Raw genomic sequence first — 18,543 nt, forward strand, 5'->3', positions numbered from 1 at the left:
GGGAAAACTGGCCAGCAGAAAGTGATAAATTTGAGGATTTAGCAAACTGTTTTAAAGCCTGAAACCTCTTAACATGACAACGACACGGTGTTGTGGCGCGTGGTCTCTGCTTGGTTAGCTGAAGGGGAGTAAAGTTGTCTCTTTTTGTACCCCCTCATGACCTAGAATTGTGAATTCTCAAGAGCATGAAACAGAAAGTCCCATTTAGTGCATCCTTTTCAGCAGATAGCACAACAAACTGTTTGCACAATCCGCTCATCTACCCAACACTTCAAATTCGTGCCCATCCTTTAACCACATGGAGAGGTGGTGGTGGTGTGGGGTGTGGGGTGTGGGGTGAGGCACTGAAACTGAGCGGCCCCACCCCGTTCACAATTGCTTCCACAAATTGAAATCAAGAATGCAGGGCCTCAAGCTTATAAACTGTCACCTTCCCGCCTGTTATCTCCCCCCGGGCCGCCCCTGACCCCCCCCCCCCCCCTCTGTGCGCGAGAGGAGCGGGAACAGTCGGTGGTGTGGAGCGGTCTGCCCCGCCCCGCCCCCCCCGCCTCGCGCCGCCCTCACGGCGGTTGTGGCGATGAGTGGGAACTGGAAGAGGGGCGTGCGGAGGCCTAACGGTCAGCGCGAGCTTCGTGGGGGGGAGGAAGGAGGGGGAAGTGCATATACAAGTGCAACGATTTGGAATAGGGACAGGTTTGGGGGGGGAGCAGGCAGCGCTGCTCGCCATTCAGGAGGGTGGAAAGAGCTTTTGTGAATCGCAACAGAAAGAAAGGGCTTGCACCCAAGGGTGGTAGACCTGAGCGAGAAGTATAATGGGGAATGTGAGGGAGATGTTTTATGGGGAGGTGAAGGACCAGTGGCTTTATGGCTGGGCTGTTAATCCAGAAAGGGGGAATTGGGTACTGCAGAGGTACCCTGAAAACATTGTGCTTCAAGAAGTTTTTCTCTCTCATGCCATAGAATTTAGAAGTGGGTAACCCTAGTTTACTCGAGCTGTCCTCCTGGGGCAAACACCTCAGCCCAGGCATTGAAAGTACTGGAATACCCTGCATGAACAAAATTGTATTGCTTGACTCAATAGCTTTTTCAGTTTTTCTCACAAGTCCTAAAATGTGTACCTTTTTGTTAGATTTCAGTCTACTGGTTAAACCGAAGTGTGCCTAACTTGTGTTTTTTCGGATCTGTTTAATGCATTTGAATGGTTTGCTAAACCATTTTGAGGGGCAGTTAAACATCATCCACATGATTGATGTAGAGTAACCTAAAGACTAGATTGGGTAAAGGCAATTGATTTCTTTTTAAAGGACATTAGTGAACCAGATTTAATCTTTGCAATAATTTGCTAGTTTCACGTCACCATTACTGATGCTAGTTTTTTTAAATGTAGGTTTAATTCCTAGCTGTTGTGAGAATATGAACTTGTCTCTGGATCTGTTAACAGAGCAACAATACATGTTAAACATTGGAGGCTTTGGGGTTACTAGTCCAGTGACACATGAAAAGTGTTCTGTATTCAAGTGGGAGCCTCTGAGTGCTTAATGACTGACATTTATTTTTGTTTAATATAGCTGAAGCAGTGATGCAGTCAAGCAATCAAAAGCGAAAGGTGAAGTTTAGTTTGGATGATGACTCCATTGAATCTCCAAGAAAATATGCAAGAGAGATGCCTCAGTTTTCACGTTGGAAGCAGGCCAGACAAAGCAATAATGGTTCTGAGCTGGATCGTGTAGACAGCATTCAGAAAATCGCATTGAAGACTAACAAAGAAATGGGGCCAGCCTTTAGTGGTATTGAACAAGCGAATTCCACACCAGAAACTCATGGTGCTGTCTTCAACTGTACAAATCAATGGAGAAGGAGTATTTCACTTCGGAAGACACTGTTTGGTGGCAAAAATCACAATCCGAAGAGATCAACATCAAGATCACCAAGTCTGGAGCATGCTGATGAGGTATCATTGTCACAATGTTCTTCTGGCATAAAAGGAATTTCCTGTAAATTATCAACCGTCTCACTTTTTAGATATGTGGGTAGAGTGATAGTTTTTTGATTTTGCATCCTTACTGTCCTAGCCTACTAATAGTCTCTATTTGACTATTCAAATAGATTATTAGTTATGTTCTGTGTGGAAGAATTCCCAGATTTTTATCTTTTTTAGAGGTGCACACATGACTGTGGTTGTGTGGGTTAGTCAATAGTCTGACTGTTGTGCTATCCGCCAAAAGGAATGTACTAAATGGGACTTCCTGTTTCATGCTCTTAAGAATTCACAATTCTAGGTAATGATAAAAAAATTGACAACTTTACGCCCTAAATGAAATTTATTCCAAACAGAAGCAGATACTTGACAGTCGTAAAGAATAAAAAAATGCAAAAATACTCAACGGGTCTAATAGCATTTATGTAGAGAGACAGTTAATGTTTCAGGTTGATATTACCTTTCTTCAGCGTTGTGAAAACATTTTAAAAAGTCATTGTTTTTAGCCAGTGGGTGAAGGGAGAGGATGGGGTGGTGAGGTGGCTCAGTGGTTAGCACTGCTACCTCAGCACCAGGGACTCTGGTGACTGTGTGGAGTTTGCACATTCTCCCTGTGCCTGTGTGGATTTCCTCAGGGTGCTTTGGTTTCCTCCCACAATCCAAAGATGTGCAGGTTAGTATTCAGGAATGTGTAGTTTGGGTACGTTAGTCAGGGGTAAATATAAAGTAATAGGGTAGGCAATGGGTCTGGGTGGGTTACTTTTCGGAGAGTCGGTGTGGACTTGTTGGGCCAAAGGGCCGTTCCCGCATTGTAGGAATTCTACATAAAAACAAAATTTAGATTCAGAAGAAATCCAATAACTCAGTGACTTAATTTGGTTGTTACAGGTGATCAGAATATTGTCTAACCATAATTTGTAACTTCGTAGCCCTGAATATTTTTTACTACTTTGCCATCAAGTCAAGGGACTTAGCCTGCCTGGGTGAGGTGTGCAGGAGGCTACTCAATGAGCAACACCAGGCATACCTAAAAATTAATTGCTAGCCTGGTAAGTCTATTAACAGAGCAACAATACACGTTAAACATTGGAGGCAGAATGCTTTTAATGAAACTAAGCAATCTTTTGACCAACCGATCAGATCGGTATTAATCTGAAGAGACAGGCATATAGTATAGGCAACACAGTTACCTTGAATGACTTCAATGTGTAAATCAACTTGATGACTAAAATTGAAAGAAGTTCCTGGAGTGTTAGTGATGGTATTCTTGAGTAGTATGTTGAACCAACTAGAGGGTGTGCTGCTTTAAGTATGGTATCGTGCAATGAAAAGGGATGAACTAACAATCTCTTATAATAAAAATTTTTATGGATGAGTGACCACAATGTTAGACTTTTACATTTGTTTGAAAGTGAGACCGTTCAATCTGAAGCAAGTGTTAAATTTGAATAAAGGAAACATTTGAGGTAGAAGTTGGCTGAAGTGGATTGGGAAAATATTAAAAGGCATGTCAGTACATAGGCGATGGATAGTCTTTATTTATTTTATTTTATTTATTTATTTATTATATTACTTGCACCTTGATATGCCAGCCATGACTAATGAAGAAGTTCAGGATTATGGAAGATGAAAAGATAAGGCCTGTAAGGTTGCTTGAAAAGTAGTAAGTCTAACGGTTGAGTAGCTCAAATGCTTAGAGCATGGTGCTCATAACACCAAGATTGTAGGTTCAATCCCCATATTGGTGAGGTCTGTGTGGAATTTGCATGTTCTCCCCATGTCTACATGGGTTTCCACTGGGTGCTTTGGTTTCCTCCCACAGTACATAGATGTGCTGGTTAGGTGAATTGGCCAAGCTAAATTGCCCATAGTGTTCAGGGATGTGTACATTACCTGCATTAGTCAGGGGTAAATGTAGGAATGTGTCTGGGTGAGTTACTCTTTGCAGGATCAGTGTGAGTTTGTTGGGCCTAACAGCCTGTTTCCACACTGTAGGGATTCTATGATTTGGTGGTTTCAGTGAACAGCAAAGGAGGATCAAGAAGCTGATAAGGAAGGGGCAAATAGAATATGAATGCACTCTAGCAAAACACACATGAAGAGACTGTAAAAGCATCTATGGGTATGTAACAAGGGCACATTTGGCTAAAACTAATGTCTCCATTAGACAGTCAGGAGAATTTAAAATAGAGACTAGGAATGGCAGAGAAGCTAAATGACTATTCATTATGCCCAAGATAAGTCATCTTTGTGAACCTTTGGAATCCTTCTCCACAGAAGGCTGCGGAAGTTCAATCTTAAGCATATTTAATGTAGAGATTATTAGATTTCTTATTTACTATTGGTGTGCATTGTTATGGGGATGGTGTGAATAAAAGGCACTCTGGTTCAATCATCACTTAACACTTCTGAATAAAACTGGCCACAAATTGTTTTTGCACCTAAAGACTGGTTACCATCACCTTTGAGGCTGGGGATGGTTGTGGAGTATCCTCTGCCTGTTAGTTGTTGAATTGTCCATCATTCAAGGCCCTAGATGTGGCAGAACTTAGGAGCTTTGATTGGAGCAGGCCATTCAGTCTGTCATTCCTACCCCACCATTCAATAACCTAAGATGTAAGAACACAAGTAGTCCATTCAGCCCATTTAGTCTGTTGACATTCAATGAGATTGTGGCTGATCTGATAATCCTCACTCCACTTCTGTGGAAGGTAGTGGCTTGTTGGGCAGTCATCTCTGTCCCAAGGCATTGATAACAGAGTTTATTAAGATGGTATGCTAGGCCCAGCCACCCTTTAGCTATTTCATCAATGACTTTCCCTTTGTCACAAGATAAGTGGAGATTTTTACTGATGTTTGCATGATCAGTACCATTCATAACTCTGATACTGAAGCCTGTTCCTTAATGCAGCAAGGTCTGGACTGATAAATAACAATTAATATTCATGATCTACAAGTGCCAGACTGGCCTTGTTTATTTGAATCTCAGTAATCAAAGAGAGAATCCTTGTGATTGTGAAATGCTTTGTTCATTATACTTCTTTGGAGGGTCGGTTGGCTTTTTAAATTGCTAATCCGTAGGAAGAATAAGGTGCTTATGGTAGGGGATTTTAACTTTCCAAACATAAACTATGGCAGTCTAAAGGTTTAGATAGAGAGGAATTTGTTAAGCATGTACAAGAAAATTTTCTGATTCAGTTTGTGGATGTACCTACTAGGGAAGGTGCAAAACTTGACCTACCCTTAGGGAAATAAGGCAGGGCAGGTGATTGAGGGTGTCAGTGGGGTGCACTTGGACCAGCGACCATAATTCTATTAGTTTTAAAGTAATGATGAAAAAAGATAGGCCAGATTTAAAAGTTGAAGTTCTAAATTGGAGAAAGACCAATTTTAATGGTGTTAGGCAAGAACTTTCAAGAACTGTTTGGGGGCAGATTTTCGCAGGTAAAGGAATGGCTGGAAAATGGGAAGCCTTCAGAAATGAGATGACAAGAGTGCAAAGACAGTTTCTTCCTGTTAGGGTGAAAGGAAAGGCTGGTAGGTATGGGAATGCTGGATGACTAAAGAAATTGAGGGTTTGGTTAAGAAAAGGAAGAAACGTATGTCAGGTATAAACAGGAATCCTTAGGATCTAAAGGCAATAGGAGTATACTGAAGAGGAAAATCAGGAGGGCAAGAGGGGGACATGAGATAGCTTTGGCAAATAGAATTAAGGAGAATCCAAAGGGTTTTTACAAATACATTAAGGACAAAAGGGTAACTGGGGAGAGAATAGGGCCCCTCAGAGATCAGCATGGTGGCCTTTGTGTAGAGCTGCAGGAGATGGGGGAGATACCAAACAAGTACTTTACATCAGTGTTTACTGTGGAAAGGGACATAGAAGATACAGGATGTCCATATTACAGAAGTAGTAGTTCTGGATGTCTTGAAACACAAAAGTGGATAAATCCCCAGAACCTGATCAGGTGTACCCTAAAACTCTGTAGGAAGCTAGGGAACTGATTGCTGGGCCCCTTGCTGAGATATTTGTATTACTGATAGTCACAGGTGAGGTGCTGGGAAGATTGGAGGTTGACTAATGTGGCACCACTATTTAAGAAAGGTGGTAACAACCAGCCAAGAACTATAGACCATGAGCCTGATTCCGTAGTGGGCAAGTTGTTGAAGGAAATCCTGAGGGACACGGTGTACATATATTTGGAAAGGCAAGGATTGACTAGGGATAGTCAACATAGCTTTGTGCGTGGGAAATCATGTCTCTTAAATTTGATTGAGTTTTTTGAAGAAGTAACAAAGGATTGATGATGGCAAAGCGGTAGATGTGATCTATATGGACTTCAGTGAGGTATTCGACATGGGGCACTGGTGGGCGAGGTTAGATCTCATGGAATACAGGGAGAATTAGCCATTTGGATACAGAACTGGCTCAAAGGTGGTAGACAGAGGGTGGTGGTGGAAGGTTGTTTTTCAGACTGGAAGCCTGTCTCCAGTGGAGTGCCACAAGGATCGGTGCTGGGCCCACTACTTTTCATCATTTTATATAAATGATTTGGATGTGAGCAGAAGAGGTACAGTTAGTAAGTTTGCAGATGACACCAAAATTGAAGGTGTAGTGGACAGCGAAGAAGGTTATCTCCGATTACTACAGGATCTTAACCAGATGGGCCAATGGGCTGAGAAGTGGCAGATGGAGTTTAATTCAGATAAATGCGAGGTACTGCATTTTGGGAAAGCAAAGCTTAGGACTTAATGGTAAGGTCCTAGGAGGTATTGCTGAACAAAGACCTTGGAGTGCAGGTTCACAGTGGAGTCGCAGGTAGATAGGTTAGTGAAGAAAGCGTTTGGTCAGAGTACTGAGTACAGGAGTTGGGCGGTCATGTTGCAGCTGCACAGGACATTGGTTAGGCCACTTTTGGAATATTGCATCCAATTCTGGTCTCCTTCCTATTGGAAAGATGTTGTGAAACTTGAAAGGGTTCAGAAAAGATTTACAAGGAGGTTGCCAGGGTTGGAGGATTTGAGCTATTGGGAAAGGTTGAATAGGCTGGGGCTGTTTTCCCTGGAGCTTAGGAGGCTGAGGGGTGCCGTTATAGAGGTTCATAAAATCATGTGGGGCATGGAAAGGATAAATGCAGTCTTTTTCCTGGTGGGGGAGTCCAGAACTCCAGTGCATAGGTTTCAGGTGAGAGGGGAAAAGATATAAAAGATATTAAGGGGCAACATTTTCATGCAGAGGGTTGTGTATGTGGAATGGGCTTCCAGGGGAAGTGGTGGAGGCTAGTACAATTGCAACATTTAAAAGGCACCTGGATGGATATATGAGTAGGAAGACTTTGGATGGATATTGGCCGGGTGCTGACAGGTGGGACTAGATTGGGTTGGGATCTCTGGTCAGCATGGACAAGTTGGACCGAAGGGTCTGTTTCCGTGCTGCACATCTCTATGAATCTATGGCTCAAAGATACTGTACAAATATTACATGATGCCTCCACCTTGTGGCTGTTCTGTATGAAGTTGCTTTTATTTTGATATGTCCTGAATTGTCCATTTAGAGTCAGAGGTGTACAGCATGGAAACAGACCCTTCGGTCCAATTTGTCCCTGCCTGATTGTTCTACAATTAAATTTGAATTAATTTGAATGCTTAACTTTTCTTGATTGTGTAGTTGTCACTGAAAATTTCCTCAGCTTTTTAAAGCATCAAAGAATATTAGATTTTCCATTGACAGCCTGCCTTTCCTTCAGTGGTGCCCAGGATGCACAGTTTTTGCATTTGAGAATTCCGATGCATCAACTAAATTGGCATTTCTGAAAATAATCCAACCTGCTATGAAGGACTCAGAAATCATTTGCTCCAAAGCTGTTCTACATGTTTTTCATCACTTATCTCCCGAGGCCTTACTCAGCCAGGGTTCAGGAGAGGGAAGCAGCAGACGAGAGATGTGGCTGGGAGGGGTGATCCGTAACTGGGAGTATTGGGAACTGGTCTGTGACATTGCAGGAGAGGCAATAAACATTGATTAGTGATCAGACAAAATAGTACAAGGTAAATAGGAAGACCATTTTTTAAGAAAAAGATATTTCACTTACAAATATTGTTTTAATTATTGCTTTCCTGATGAGATAGGCATGTCAGAACTTAACTACTATTTATATATTGCTTGTAATGAGAAAATTTAGCTTTTTTTTCCCTCCTTGGAGTTGTACATTTCAAGAGCCGAACTGTAATGTTTTGAGGACTTGCTGTACTCAAAATAGTACCTTTATTTTTCTATTGTTTACAGCATGTCATTATTGCCATTCAGAATGTTGAGTGGTTTTCTTGAAATACTTTTAGATGTTGCAAAGTTCCTAACCAAGTGCTTTTTAGATAGATTCTAGAATACTGGCAGTAAACACAGGAGCAAAAACAGCGTATGATTGGAAGGCAGTCAGAAGGGAAGTGAATTGCTGGGTGTGTGCCACAATAGGATTTTTTTTGAGGGATGTGGGTATGAGGGAGAGATCGGGGAGGTAGGAGGCTTCATGGTGGGGCATGTTTCTGGTTGAAGAGTGGGAAGGAAGAGGCTGATGGTGGGGAAGTGAAAGAACATAAGTTAAATCTGTCAACAAACAAATCTAATCTAATTAACTAGAAACCATAAAAACACTATCACCTGAGATAATTAATTCCTTTCTTCCAAATGAATGTTGAATCTCTAGCTTAAGGCTATTATAATTGAGGAACTATTGTTGGGGGCGGGGGGGGAGAAATGTGGATAACTTATGAAATCAGTCTCCATTTTAAATTGATATTAAGATCTGAGATTCAGTTTTTTAAAAAAATGGTTAGGTTTGTATGCCTATGCCACGGGGACGCATTAACTGGGACATCACCCATCTATGGCAGGAGTGTTTAGCATGACTTATATTTGTGAATGCGTCAGTAATTTTTGAAATTAACCATTATTGCCAACTCCGTCTTATTGGCTTGGATCAATTTGTATGTTTTTGTAAGAAGTTAACACTTGATTAGCTGTTGTGGCTTTACATTTATAATGCAGATTTGTACTTGTTTGTTTTTATTCACTCAAGGTGTATGGGACTCATTGGCTAGGGTATTATTTATTGCTCATCCTCCGCAGCTTTTGAGAAGATAGTGTTAAAGTACAGATTTGAGATGGCCCAGGAAAACCCTTGTGAACTCAATCAGTAAGCCTCTCTTGGTTTGTCCTGGAGATTGTACTCTCTGGTAGTCTGGAATAAAAAGCCTTTTTAGGACAGTTTTGTTTAATTTTAGTCATCCCCTTTATTTACCAATAGCATCACTGTTACACCATAACACAGATACCTATAAACTAAACTAACTAGGTTCTAATAACCCAGGAGAGTAGGATATCAGCTCTTCAAGAACCCTGGTAGACTACTATGCTGTACTATCACAAAATGGCTTTCTTTATACAAAAAGCTTACAAAAGCACTGAATGTTCTATATTAGACGGATAACCGTGAAAGACAATAATTCATAAGGAAGAGGAGTTCATTGACAGGTCTATGCGCGCGTGACTGATCACTCCTACAGGCCCTAAGCCATTCATCAGGTGGGAAAAACAAATTCAGCCGAGTTAGGCGTCTGCTGGTGAGATAAGCTATCATAAAGAGGTACCAGTGTGAGCTAATTGAAGAGTTCATAAGGTAACCTTGCACAGATCGCATGTCTGATAGAATTGTTTTACAAAATTTGCTTCTTAGCAAGGAGGCCAAACATTTGACCATAAAATGGCTTCCTGACAGATTGTCTCAGAATCTCTTCAATGTTAGGTTTAGAATCATTTTTAAGCTAGGAGCAGATTCCTGCTTTTTATCTTTAGCACTGAATCATTCTGGACCTGTGGCTAAGATGTTACCGTGAGGTCGCATTGAAATTGATTCATTAGTCTTGAATTAAACATGCTTTTTTTTTCAGGGTTGTGATTCAAATTCAAAAATACATAAGATCTGATTAGCTAGAATTGACAGTGGAGCAGTCTGTAAGGTCTGTAGAATGGTCTGCAAGGACAGCAAGTAAGTTAAAGTTTCATCAATATTACCTTTTAAAGAGTTTGCATTTCATAACCAGTAATAGCTACTCAAAATCGTAGTCTCAAATGTAATTAAGTTCAATCCATAGCAAGTAAGCACAGAGTTAATTTTCTACTCTCTCTCTCCCTTTTGCAAGTCAGGGACTTGTAATTAAAAAGATGTTTTTTCTTCTGTCTGCCTCGCTTGCAAGGGGTAATAAGAATCTGTTATAATTGATGGGACCTGACCATCACTTACAAGGCTTTTGATGACGCTGAGTTTCATTTTGAGGTCAGAATCAAACAGTCATTAATTTCACAAGGGAATAGCTGTGAATGTTATCACTCGATATCCTGTTTACACAGATTCACTGATGTTAAGGCAAATGTCCTTAATTGCCTTAGAGCATCCTGTTATCACTTGGTGACAACAGATATTTTTATCTTCTGCATAATTTGGGTTCCCCTTTTTTATCTCTGAGCCTCCCTGCATGTCTGCTTATTTTCTAGTGCGCAGCAAATGTGTTCTATAGTTAAGCATTACATTTTTTAGTCTAAATGTTTAAGGACAAGTTTTAAGGCTATAGACTTTCTCAGTAGTGGTAAGCTGCAGCCTTGAACTGTTGTAATTCATTTGGTGAAAGTACACCCACAATTATATAGGGGCCAGGTTCTAAGATTTTGACCCTGTGATATTGAAGGAGCTGTTATATATTTTTAAGTCCGGATGGTGAATGTCTTGGAGGGGAGCTTGTGGGTAGTGGCATTCCCATGTATTTGCTGTCCTTGCCCTGGCATGAAGTGTTGAAGTTGGAGGAAGAAGTCATTGTCTCCATAGGGTTTGTAAGTCTAATCGGGGCTGGGATGACGGTGAGCAGTCTAATAGAACTAGAGAGTTTAAATGGCTGGGAAATAATGGGCAAATGGAGCAGAATCTCCATAGATCATGACACCGCTGCAGAGACAGCAAAACCTGATGCAGGCAGAAGTCTTTTCTTCCTCCAGTGGCTGCAGGGGATGTAAGTGTTTTTCTTCAAAAACAGAAAATTCTATGTTAGTGAGGTAGCTTCTACAGTTTATTTATTTGACCAGTCGATAGAAATTGACATGTTTAAACCTGTGTACTTGAAATAAAATGTATGGTTAATGACTTATGATCCCTTGCATAAAATGGACTTCTAGATTTATTCCTTATTGTTAAAGAATAACTGAACAAGGACCGTTTTTCTTTTTGATAAGATGTTATTGACATGGTGAAAATTAACCATATTTTGTTTGGATTTGAGTAAATTCAAGTGTGTAGGTCATCCTCGTTACTCAAAAAATGTATGAAGAATGTCAGCATGCGTTTATAATTCTCAAACTTCTTTGGCCTTTAGTCTCAAGCTCCAATCTTGGGTCACCTAGTTGTCATGATAATTCAACTATCTTGTCTGGTTTCTCAGTTCTCCTTACCTCTTTGTTCTGTGTAGCAACAAGTACTATACCTCCAGGTGTAGCAACAGAAAAGGCCCATCAGCTTTATTGAGTCTGCTCTGATATTCACTAAGATTATGGCTGACCTGATGATGGTCAACTTGGTTTTCCTGCCTTCCTCCCCATAAGGGTTGTAGAGGAATACAACGCAGAAACAGGCCTTTCGGCCCAACTCGTCCATGCCTACCAGACTTCCTAAATTGAACAAGTCCCATTTGCCTGCATTTGGTCCATATTTCTCTCAAACCTTCCTATCATGTTCCTGTCCAAGTGTATTTTAAATGTTGTAATTGTACCCACTTTTACCATGTCCTCTGGCAGCTCGTTGCACACCACCATCTGTATACAAAAGTTGCCTTTTTAAAAAAAATCTTTCCCTCTTGCCTTAAATCTCAGCCCTCTAGTTTGGGCTCCCCTACCCCTGGAAAAACACCTTGGCAATTCAGCTTATCTATGCCTTCTTGATTTTATAAACCTCTAAGAACACCCCCTCTGCCTCCTGTGCTCCAAGGGAAAAGAAAGTCACAGCCTATCAAGCCTCTCCTTATCATTCCAACCTTGGTAACATCATTTTGCACCCTTTCCAGTTTAATAACCTGCTTCTTACACAGTACTGCAAATATGACCTTTCCAATGTCTTGAGCAGCCATAACATGACATGCCAACTCCTGTACTCCATGCTTTGATTGAAAGCAAGTATGCCAAATGCCTTATTTATTCCCCACCATCCCACCGTCTACGTGTGACACCACTTTCAAGGAACTATGTATGTGCACCCCTACATCTTTTTGTTTGACAACACTCCCAGCACTTTCCCATTAAGCTGCATCTGGAGGTTCACTGAAGATAAGAAAACCCACTGATGTACTACTCTCTGAGAAGGAGTACCTCCTCTGGTGACCCCTTCCTCTGACGTTATGCCCTCTGATCCTAGACTCTCCCACAAGGGGAACCACCCTCTCCAGTCCCTGTCGAATCTTGTCTGTTTCAATAAGGTCACCTCTCATTCTTTTGAATTCCAATTAGTATAGGCCCAAACTACTCAATCTCTTGTCAGCAGACAATCCCTCTAGAGCTGGGATCAATTTAGTGAGCTACCTTTGCATTACCTTCAATTTGAGTATACCTATCAAAACCTGTTCAGTTTCCAAGTGTAACCTGACTAGTATTGCTTGAATGAAACTTCCTTATTTACGCTCTATTCCCTTTGAAATAAAGGCCAGCATTTCTGTTACCTGCTGAATTTGCAAAGTAGCTTTTTTTTTTATTTATGTGGACTCTGGTTCTTTGCTGTACCTTCTGCAGCACTTCTCCATTTAAATAATATTCAGATCCTCTTTTATTTTTGCCAAAGTATATAATCTCACTTTTCCACCTTGTGCTCCATCTACCAAATTTTTGCCTATCTGCTTAACCTATCCCTCTGTCCTCTTAACTTGCCTTTCCACCTATTTTTGTCATCTTGGTGATAGAACATTAATTTTCCTCATCCAAGTCCTTTAATATAGTATAAATAATTGTGATCCTGGAACTGATCCCAGAGGCACCCTGCTAGTTACTGATTGACATCCTGAAAACTTGGAAGTATAATTACATCCACTGTGTACCTTCTTTTTTTTATATCCAGCTTATTACCACATCAAAGAATACTTATAAATTTGCCCAGAATGACTTCTACTTCATGAAGCCATGCTGACTCTGCATTACATATTTCTAATTGCTTTGTTGTTACATTTTCCCAATAGCAGACATTAACTGGCCTATTGTTACCTGTGTTGTTTATTTGTCTGCTTTGCTTTTCGGATAAGCATGTTACATTGGCAGTTTTCCAATGCTCTGGTACTTTTCCAGAGTCTAACGGTTCTTGTAAGTTTACTATCTATTATACCTGTAGCTACTTCCTTTAATGTTCTAGGACATGATCCATGATGTCTAAGGAATTTCAGTATTTAGCCCTATTGGTTCTCCTGGTAATTTTTCTCTAGTGATTAGTTGTAGTGCTTATTTTCTCTCTCTCTTTTTGCCCCTTGATTGTTTATTATTTTTGGAATGCTATTAGTATTTGCAGGGAGAAAATGAGGACTGCAGATGCTGGAGATCAGAGCTGAAAAATGTGTTGCTGGAAAAGCGCAGCAGGTCAGGCAGCATCCAAGGAGCAGGAGAATCGACGTTTCGGACATAAGCCCTTAGTATTTGCAGCAGTTTTAACCATAGAAAAGTGTCCATTAGTAAATTAAACTCCTTGTCACTTATTCCTATTTTGTCATATATTTGTTGATTTTGTAATATTGTTTTGTTTTATCATTGCTATAAATTAGAGTACCACAAACGAAAGGCGAAGTCCTCCTACAGTTTTGAGCAATACCTTGAAGCAGGGATCTATCTCCGTGGTCCAGAGAAGACATCACAAAAATCACATTCAACAAGAGACTTGGAAGGCAGCATCAACACAGGGTGCTAAAGTCCTCTGCCTTAAAGCCTTATCAGAAGCTACTGGTGGTGCTTTAAGTAAAAAGCATCCACTAAACGCCACTAGAACTAGCAACCACTCCAAAGAAAAACAGGCTGGATTAGTATCTGCAGAACCTCTCTCAAAATATTGTGGGAAAAAACCTAGAGAGATTTGCCAAGAGAAGAACAATGTCCAGGATTTGTTTCAATACAGCTGTCAAGAGCATGAAACTTATGAGGAAAACAATTCTGTAGAACCAAAGTGCAACAATGAATTGAATACCTCTTCAAGAAATATTTTCAAAAAGCAGAATCCAGAGCTGGTATTTGAGGATGTAGCTCTGGATAATAAGCAAAGCATGAATGAAAGAAACGAAAACATCTTTTCAAAAAATGATACTGATCAATGTAAAATATTCATGGTAAGGCCTGTGATTTTCTTGTTTTTGTCACCATTGTGTTACAAAGGATTTAAGTTCAGGAGCAAGTTTTCTTTTTCTTGAGGTATATTCTTTTTTTTTCACAGAAGAATTTTCACTGGCTCTTGCTGCCCATTCTGTCCATGGTGTTTAAAGTTGAATCTAGAGAAAGTAATTTACAGAACATCGAATTTTAATTGGGTACAATTTGAAAAGGTGATAGTTAAATTAGTTGCTGAGAAACCAAGAATGAGAGCTGTGCACTAATGTAAGCAAATGACCTTTTAAGGAGCAATTGCAATGTTACAAAACAAATATACATTTTCCACCCTCCACCCCATGTAAAACATGTAGCTTTGGTATGCTCATATAAAAGCCAGATCTTTGTTGGTGAAAAGCAGAGGGTCAACTTGCACATAAGTATTTTTGAGGAGTTGAAATCAATGCTGGTTCTTGAACTATAGATAATGATCCTGTCTTGACTGTTGCTGCTGTGGTTCTAAGTTCATTAGGGAATTTTATTCCAGGCTACTCATTTCTGACAGTTTAAATAAGAGCATGTATGAAAAGACTCATTCGACTTTTCCCTCAACCCCACTCCAAAAGCTAGCATGAGGGGTATATTTTTAAAGAACTTTTTTTTTGGGCAAACAGTTAAGGGGTCAACATTTTCATGATCAGCTGTTATGGAATATAAACAGTCCTTTAAGTTTCAGAATTCTGTGGCAAAATAGAGCTATTTAGCAATCAAGAAACATTCAAGAAGGCAATGTGGAAAGAACTAAAAAATAAAAAGTTGTCAAATGTGAGGTGAGACCCAAAAAGTGAGTTATTAGAGAATAAGTATAAATTGGCAGAAATACTTATCTAGAATAACAATATGTGGTTGCTGGAAATCTGAAATAAAAACATGCTGGAAATATCGAGCAGCTCTGGCACCATCTGCGGAGAGAGAAATGGAATTACAGGTTGTATCTTCTAACATTCCAGTTCTGACAAAAGATCATTAGACCTGAAATTTTAACTTTGTTTTTCTCTCCACAGAAGCTACCAGACATGCTGAGTATGTCTGTTTTATACTTGAGTAACTTGTCTCGGTGTTTACAAAATAATCAAGAGGGGGCTAAATGGAGATAAAATATTAGAAAGGTTTCGTTAAGCTTGAGTGTTGAAATTTGGCAGGATACATTCAAAGACTTTGAAAGAAATGGGGGAACAAATGAGGCCATTGAAATTTGTGATCTGGAGATAAGAGTATGTAATACAAATGCTTAAGGAGGGGCTGTTCTAGCTTTGGTAATTACCTGTCAGTTACAGGGAAGATTTTGGAATCATTTTGAAGATGGGGCTAACTATCTAGAAGAGAAATAATTTGGAAACAGTCAACACATTTCAGAAAGGAAGATTTTGTTTGGAAAACCTGATTTTATTTTTCAGGAGGGTGACAAGTATGGTGAATGGGCAAATTGTAGCAGATGTGATCTACGTGGATGTTTAGAGAAACACTTCTTTTTTGGCAAGGTATCTCTCAGGTGACAATTGAGAAATATTTCCAGCAGCCTGAAATTGCAAGGGTAGAAAATTGGATTTGAAGCTCATTTGAAAGAAGGAAATAAAGTTGGGAATTATTTATCACTGATTAGATGTAAGGGTGGCACGGTGGCTCTGTGTTTAGCACTGCTGCCTCACCGCGCCAGGGACCCAGGTTAGATTCCAGCCTTGGGAATCCCACAACCCAAAGATGTGCAGGTTAGGTGAATTGGCCATGCTAAATTGCCTGTAGTGTTCAGGCGTCTGTAGGTTAGATGCATTAGTCAGGGGTAAATATAGGGAAAGGGAACGAGTGTGGGTGGGATGCTTTTCAGAGGCTTGGTGTGGACTTGTTAGGCCAAAGGGTCTGTTTCCACACTGTAGGAATTCTCATTCTAATAAAAGAAATGGTAGTCTTAGACAGATGAATTGGAAAGGAGGCTAATGGTATTTAAATATGTAAACCAAAGCTGTTAATTCTATGACCCAAAGCAAATTGCAAAGTAATATTCATGAAAAGGAGTGTTTCCAATGAAATTCCGTTTCATTTAATGAGGTGCTACTTTTTGTTTTTTAAACTAGTATCAGAAAGGCTCTGTGGAAGAGCATGGAGATTTGGAGTTAAGGTTCATGAGATTAAAATCAGTATGTCGGAGGTAAAGATGAAGTTGCCATCGTCTTATTAAACCATGGGGTATACACTCATTAGAGAGAGATGACTGGTGGTCGTTTAACCTGAGGATTACCATGCCTCAGTCCAGGAGAGCAATTGAGAAGGAGAATCCTTCATGGTAACCTTAGTCAGCATGGGAATTGAACCCAAACTGTCTGCATCACTGCATTACAAGCCAGCCATCCAACCAACCGACAAGCTGATTGCATAATTAAGAGGACAAGGCTAATTGAACACTGGGTTTGTCCTAAAATGTTCCATGTTGAGCTACAAATTATAGATAGGGCTGAGATTGTACAGAGAATATAGTTAAGATTAAATATAATGCTTTGTTTTAAAAGAAAGTAGGAAGTATTCACCAGTTTTCTCAGCAATAAATCAATGTCAGACCAGTCACTGACCTGAAATAGTAACTCTGAATTTTCTCCACTGATTCTGCTACTGTTTTGTTTTAGATTTTCAACATGTTCAGTCTCTAGCTCTTGTTTAGTAGAATATGAGGAAATACAAAAAAACTTTGAAAAATTGGCTGCTCTCATAGAGCAGTAAATACAGTGCAATTTCATGAATGTTTAAAATTGTGAAACAGTTGAGATTCTAGTCACCAGAAAACAAAGGAACATAGATCTTTTGCTTAAGACCCAATCTAGGGAAACATTAGAGAAGCATCCACATTTTGAATAGGTATATGTCCCATATAAATATAGCTAAAAGGAAAGATTCTTATCCCTAAACTTATTGAAGTTGGATAGTATTTGAAGTTCGGTTCTTGATGTGCCAAACATTTATCCTACTCTAAGATCAAACTAACCTACATACCTTTTAATTAACTATCATTCATGTACCTATCCAAGAGTTGCTTAAATGTCCCTAATGTATCTGACTCTACTACCAGAACTGAATATACTATTCCAAGTATGTTCTAACCAGGGCGCTGTAAAGCTGCATCATGACCTCATAGCTCTTAAACACAATCATGCTGCTGGGCGGCATGGTGGCACAGTGGTTAGCACTGCTGCCTCACAGCGCCGGAGACCCGGGTTCAATTCCCGCCTCAGGCGACTGACTGTGTGGAGTTTGCACGTTCTCCCTGTGTCTGCGTGGGTTTCCTCTGGGTGCTCCGGTTTCCTCCCACAGTCCAAAGATGTGCAGGTCAGGTGAATTGGCCATGCTAAATTGCCCGTAGTGTTAGGTAAGGGGTAGATGTAAATGTAGGGGTATGGGTGGCTTACGCTTCGGCGGGGCGGTGTGGACTTGTTGGGCCGAAGGGCCTGTTTCCACACTGTAAGTAATCTAATCTAATCTAATCTAATCTTATGAAATGCTGACACACCACACGCTGCCTTAACAGCCCTATCAACTTGGGTGGCAACTTTGAGGGATCTATGGAAGTGGACTCCAAGATCCCTCTGTTCCTTCACACTGCCAAGAATCCTGTCCCTGACCCTGTACTCTGCATTCAAGTTTGACCTTCCAAAATGAATCACTTCACATTTTTCCAGGTTGAACTGCAGCTGTCACTTATCAGCCCAGTTCTGCATGCTGTCAATGTCCTGTTGCAATCTTCACACTATTCACCACTCCTCTAACCTTTGTGTCTACTTGCACTCAGGAGGTTCCGGTCAATATTAGGAAAGTTGAAATCACCCATGACAACAAACCTGTTACTTCTGCACCTTTCCAAAATCTGGCTCCCAAACTGCTTGTCAGTATCTGCTGCTATTTGGGGGGGTGGATCTGTAGAAAATTCCCAATAAAGTGACTGCTCCTTTCCTGTTTCTGACTTCCACCCATACTGACTCTAGACAAACCCTCCTCGATGATCACCCTTTCTGTAGCTGCGATACTATCCCTGATTAGCAATGTCACTGCCCCCAAGCATTCCTTTTGAACCATCTGAACCCTGGAACATCCAAAAACCATTCCTGCCCCTGTGATATCCAAGTCTCCATAATAGCCACAACATCATAGTTCCAAT

General features: G+C 40.5%; 1 protein-coding gene across 1 annotated transcript in view; it reads left to right on the forward strand.

Annotated features, from left to right (window-relative positions):
- Positions 1-504: 504 nt before the first annotated feature.
- Positions 505-18,543, forward strand: part of tatdn2 (TatD DNase domain containing 2) — a 35,362-nt gene continuing 17,323 nt past the window's right edge. Inside the window, exons 1-3 of the mRNA XM_072582684.1 lie at positions 505-617; positions 1,569-1,951; positions 13,811-14,365. Of these exons, the coding sequence (XP_072438785.1) occupies positions 578-617; positions 1,569-1,951; positions 13,811-14,365 (978 nt within the window). The 5' untranslated portion in view covers positions 505-577. The remainder of the gene's footprint in view (positions 618-1,568; positions 1,952-13,810; positions 14,366-18,543) is intronic.

Source organism: Chiloscyllium punctatum, chromosome 12 (genome assembly GCF_047496795.1).
Source record: "Chiloscyllium punctatum isolate Juve2018m chromosome 12, sChiPun1.3, whole genome shotgun sequence".
In the NCBI taxonomy this organism is placed as follows: Eukaryota; Metazoa; Chordata; class Chondrichthyes; order Orectolobiformes; family Hemiscylliidae; genus Chiloscyllium; species Chiloscyllium punctatum.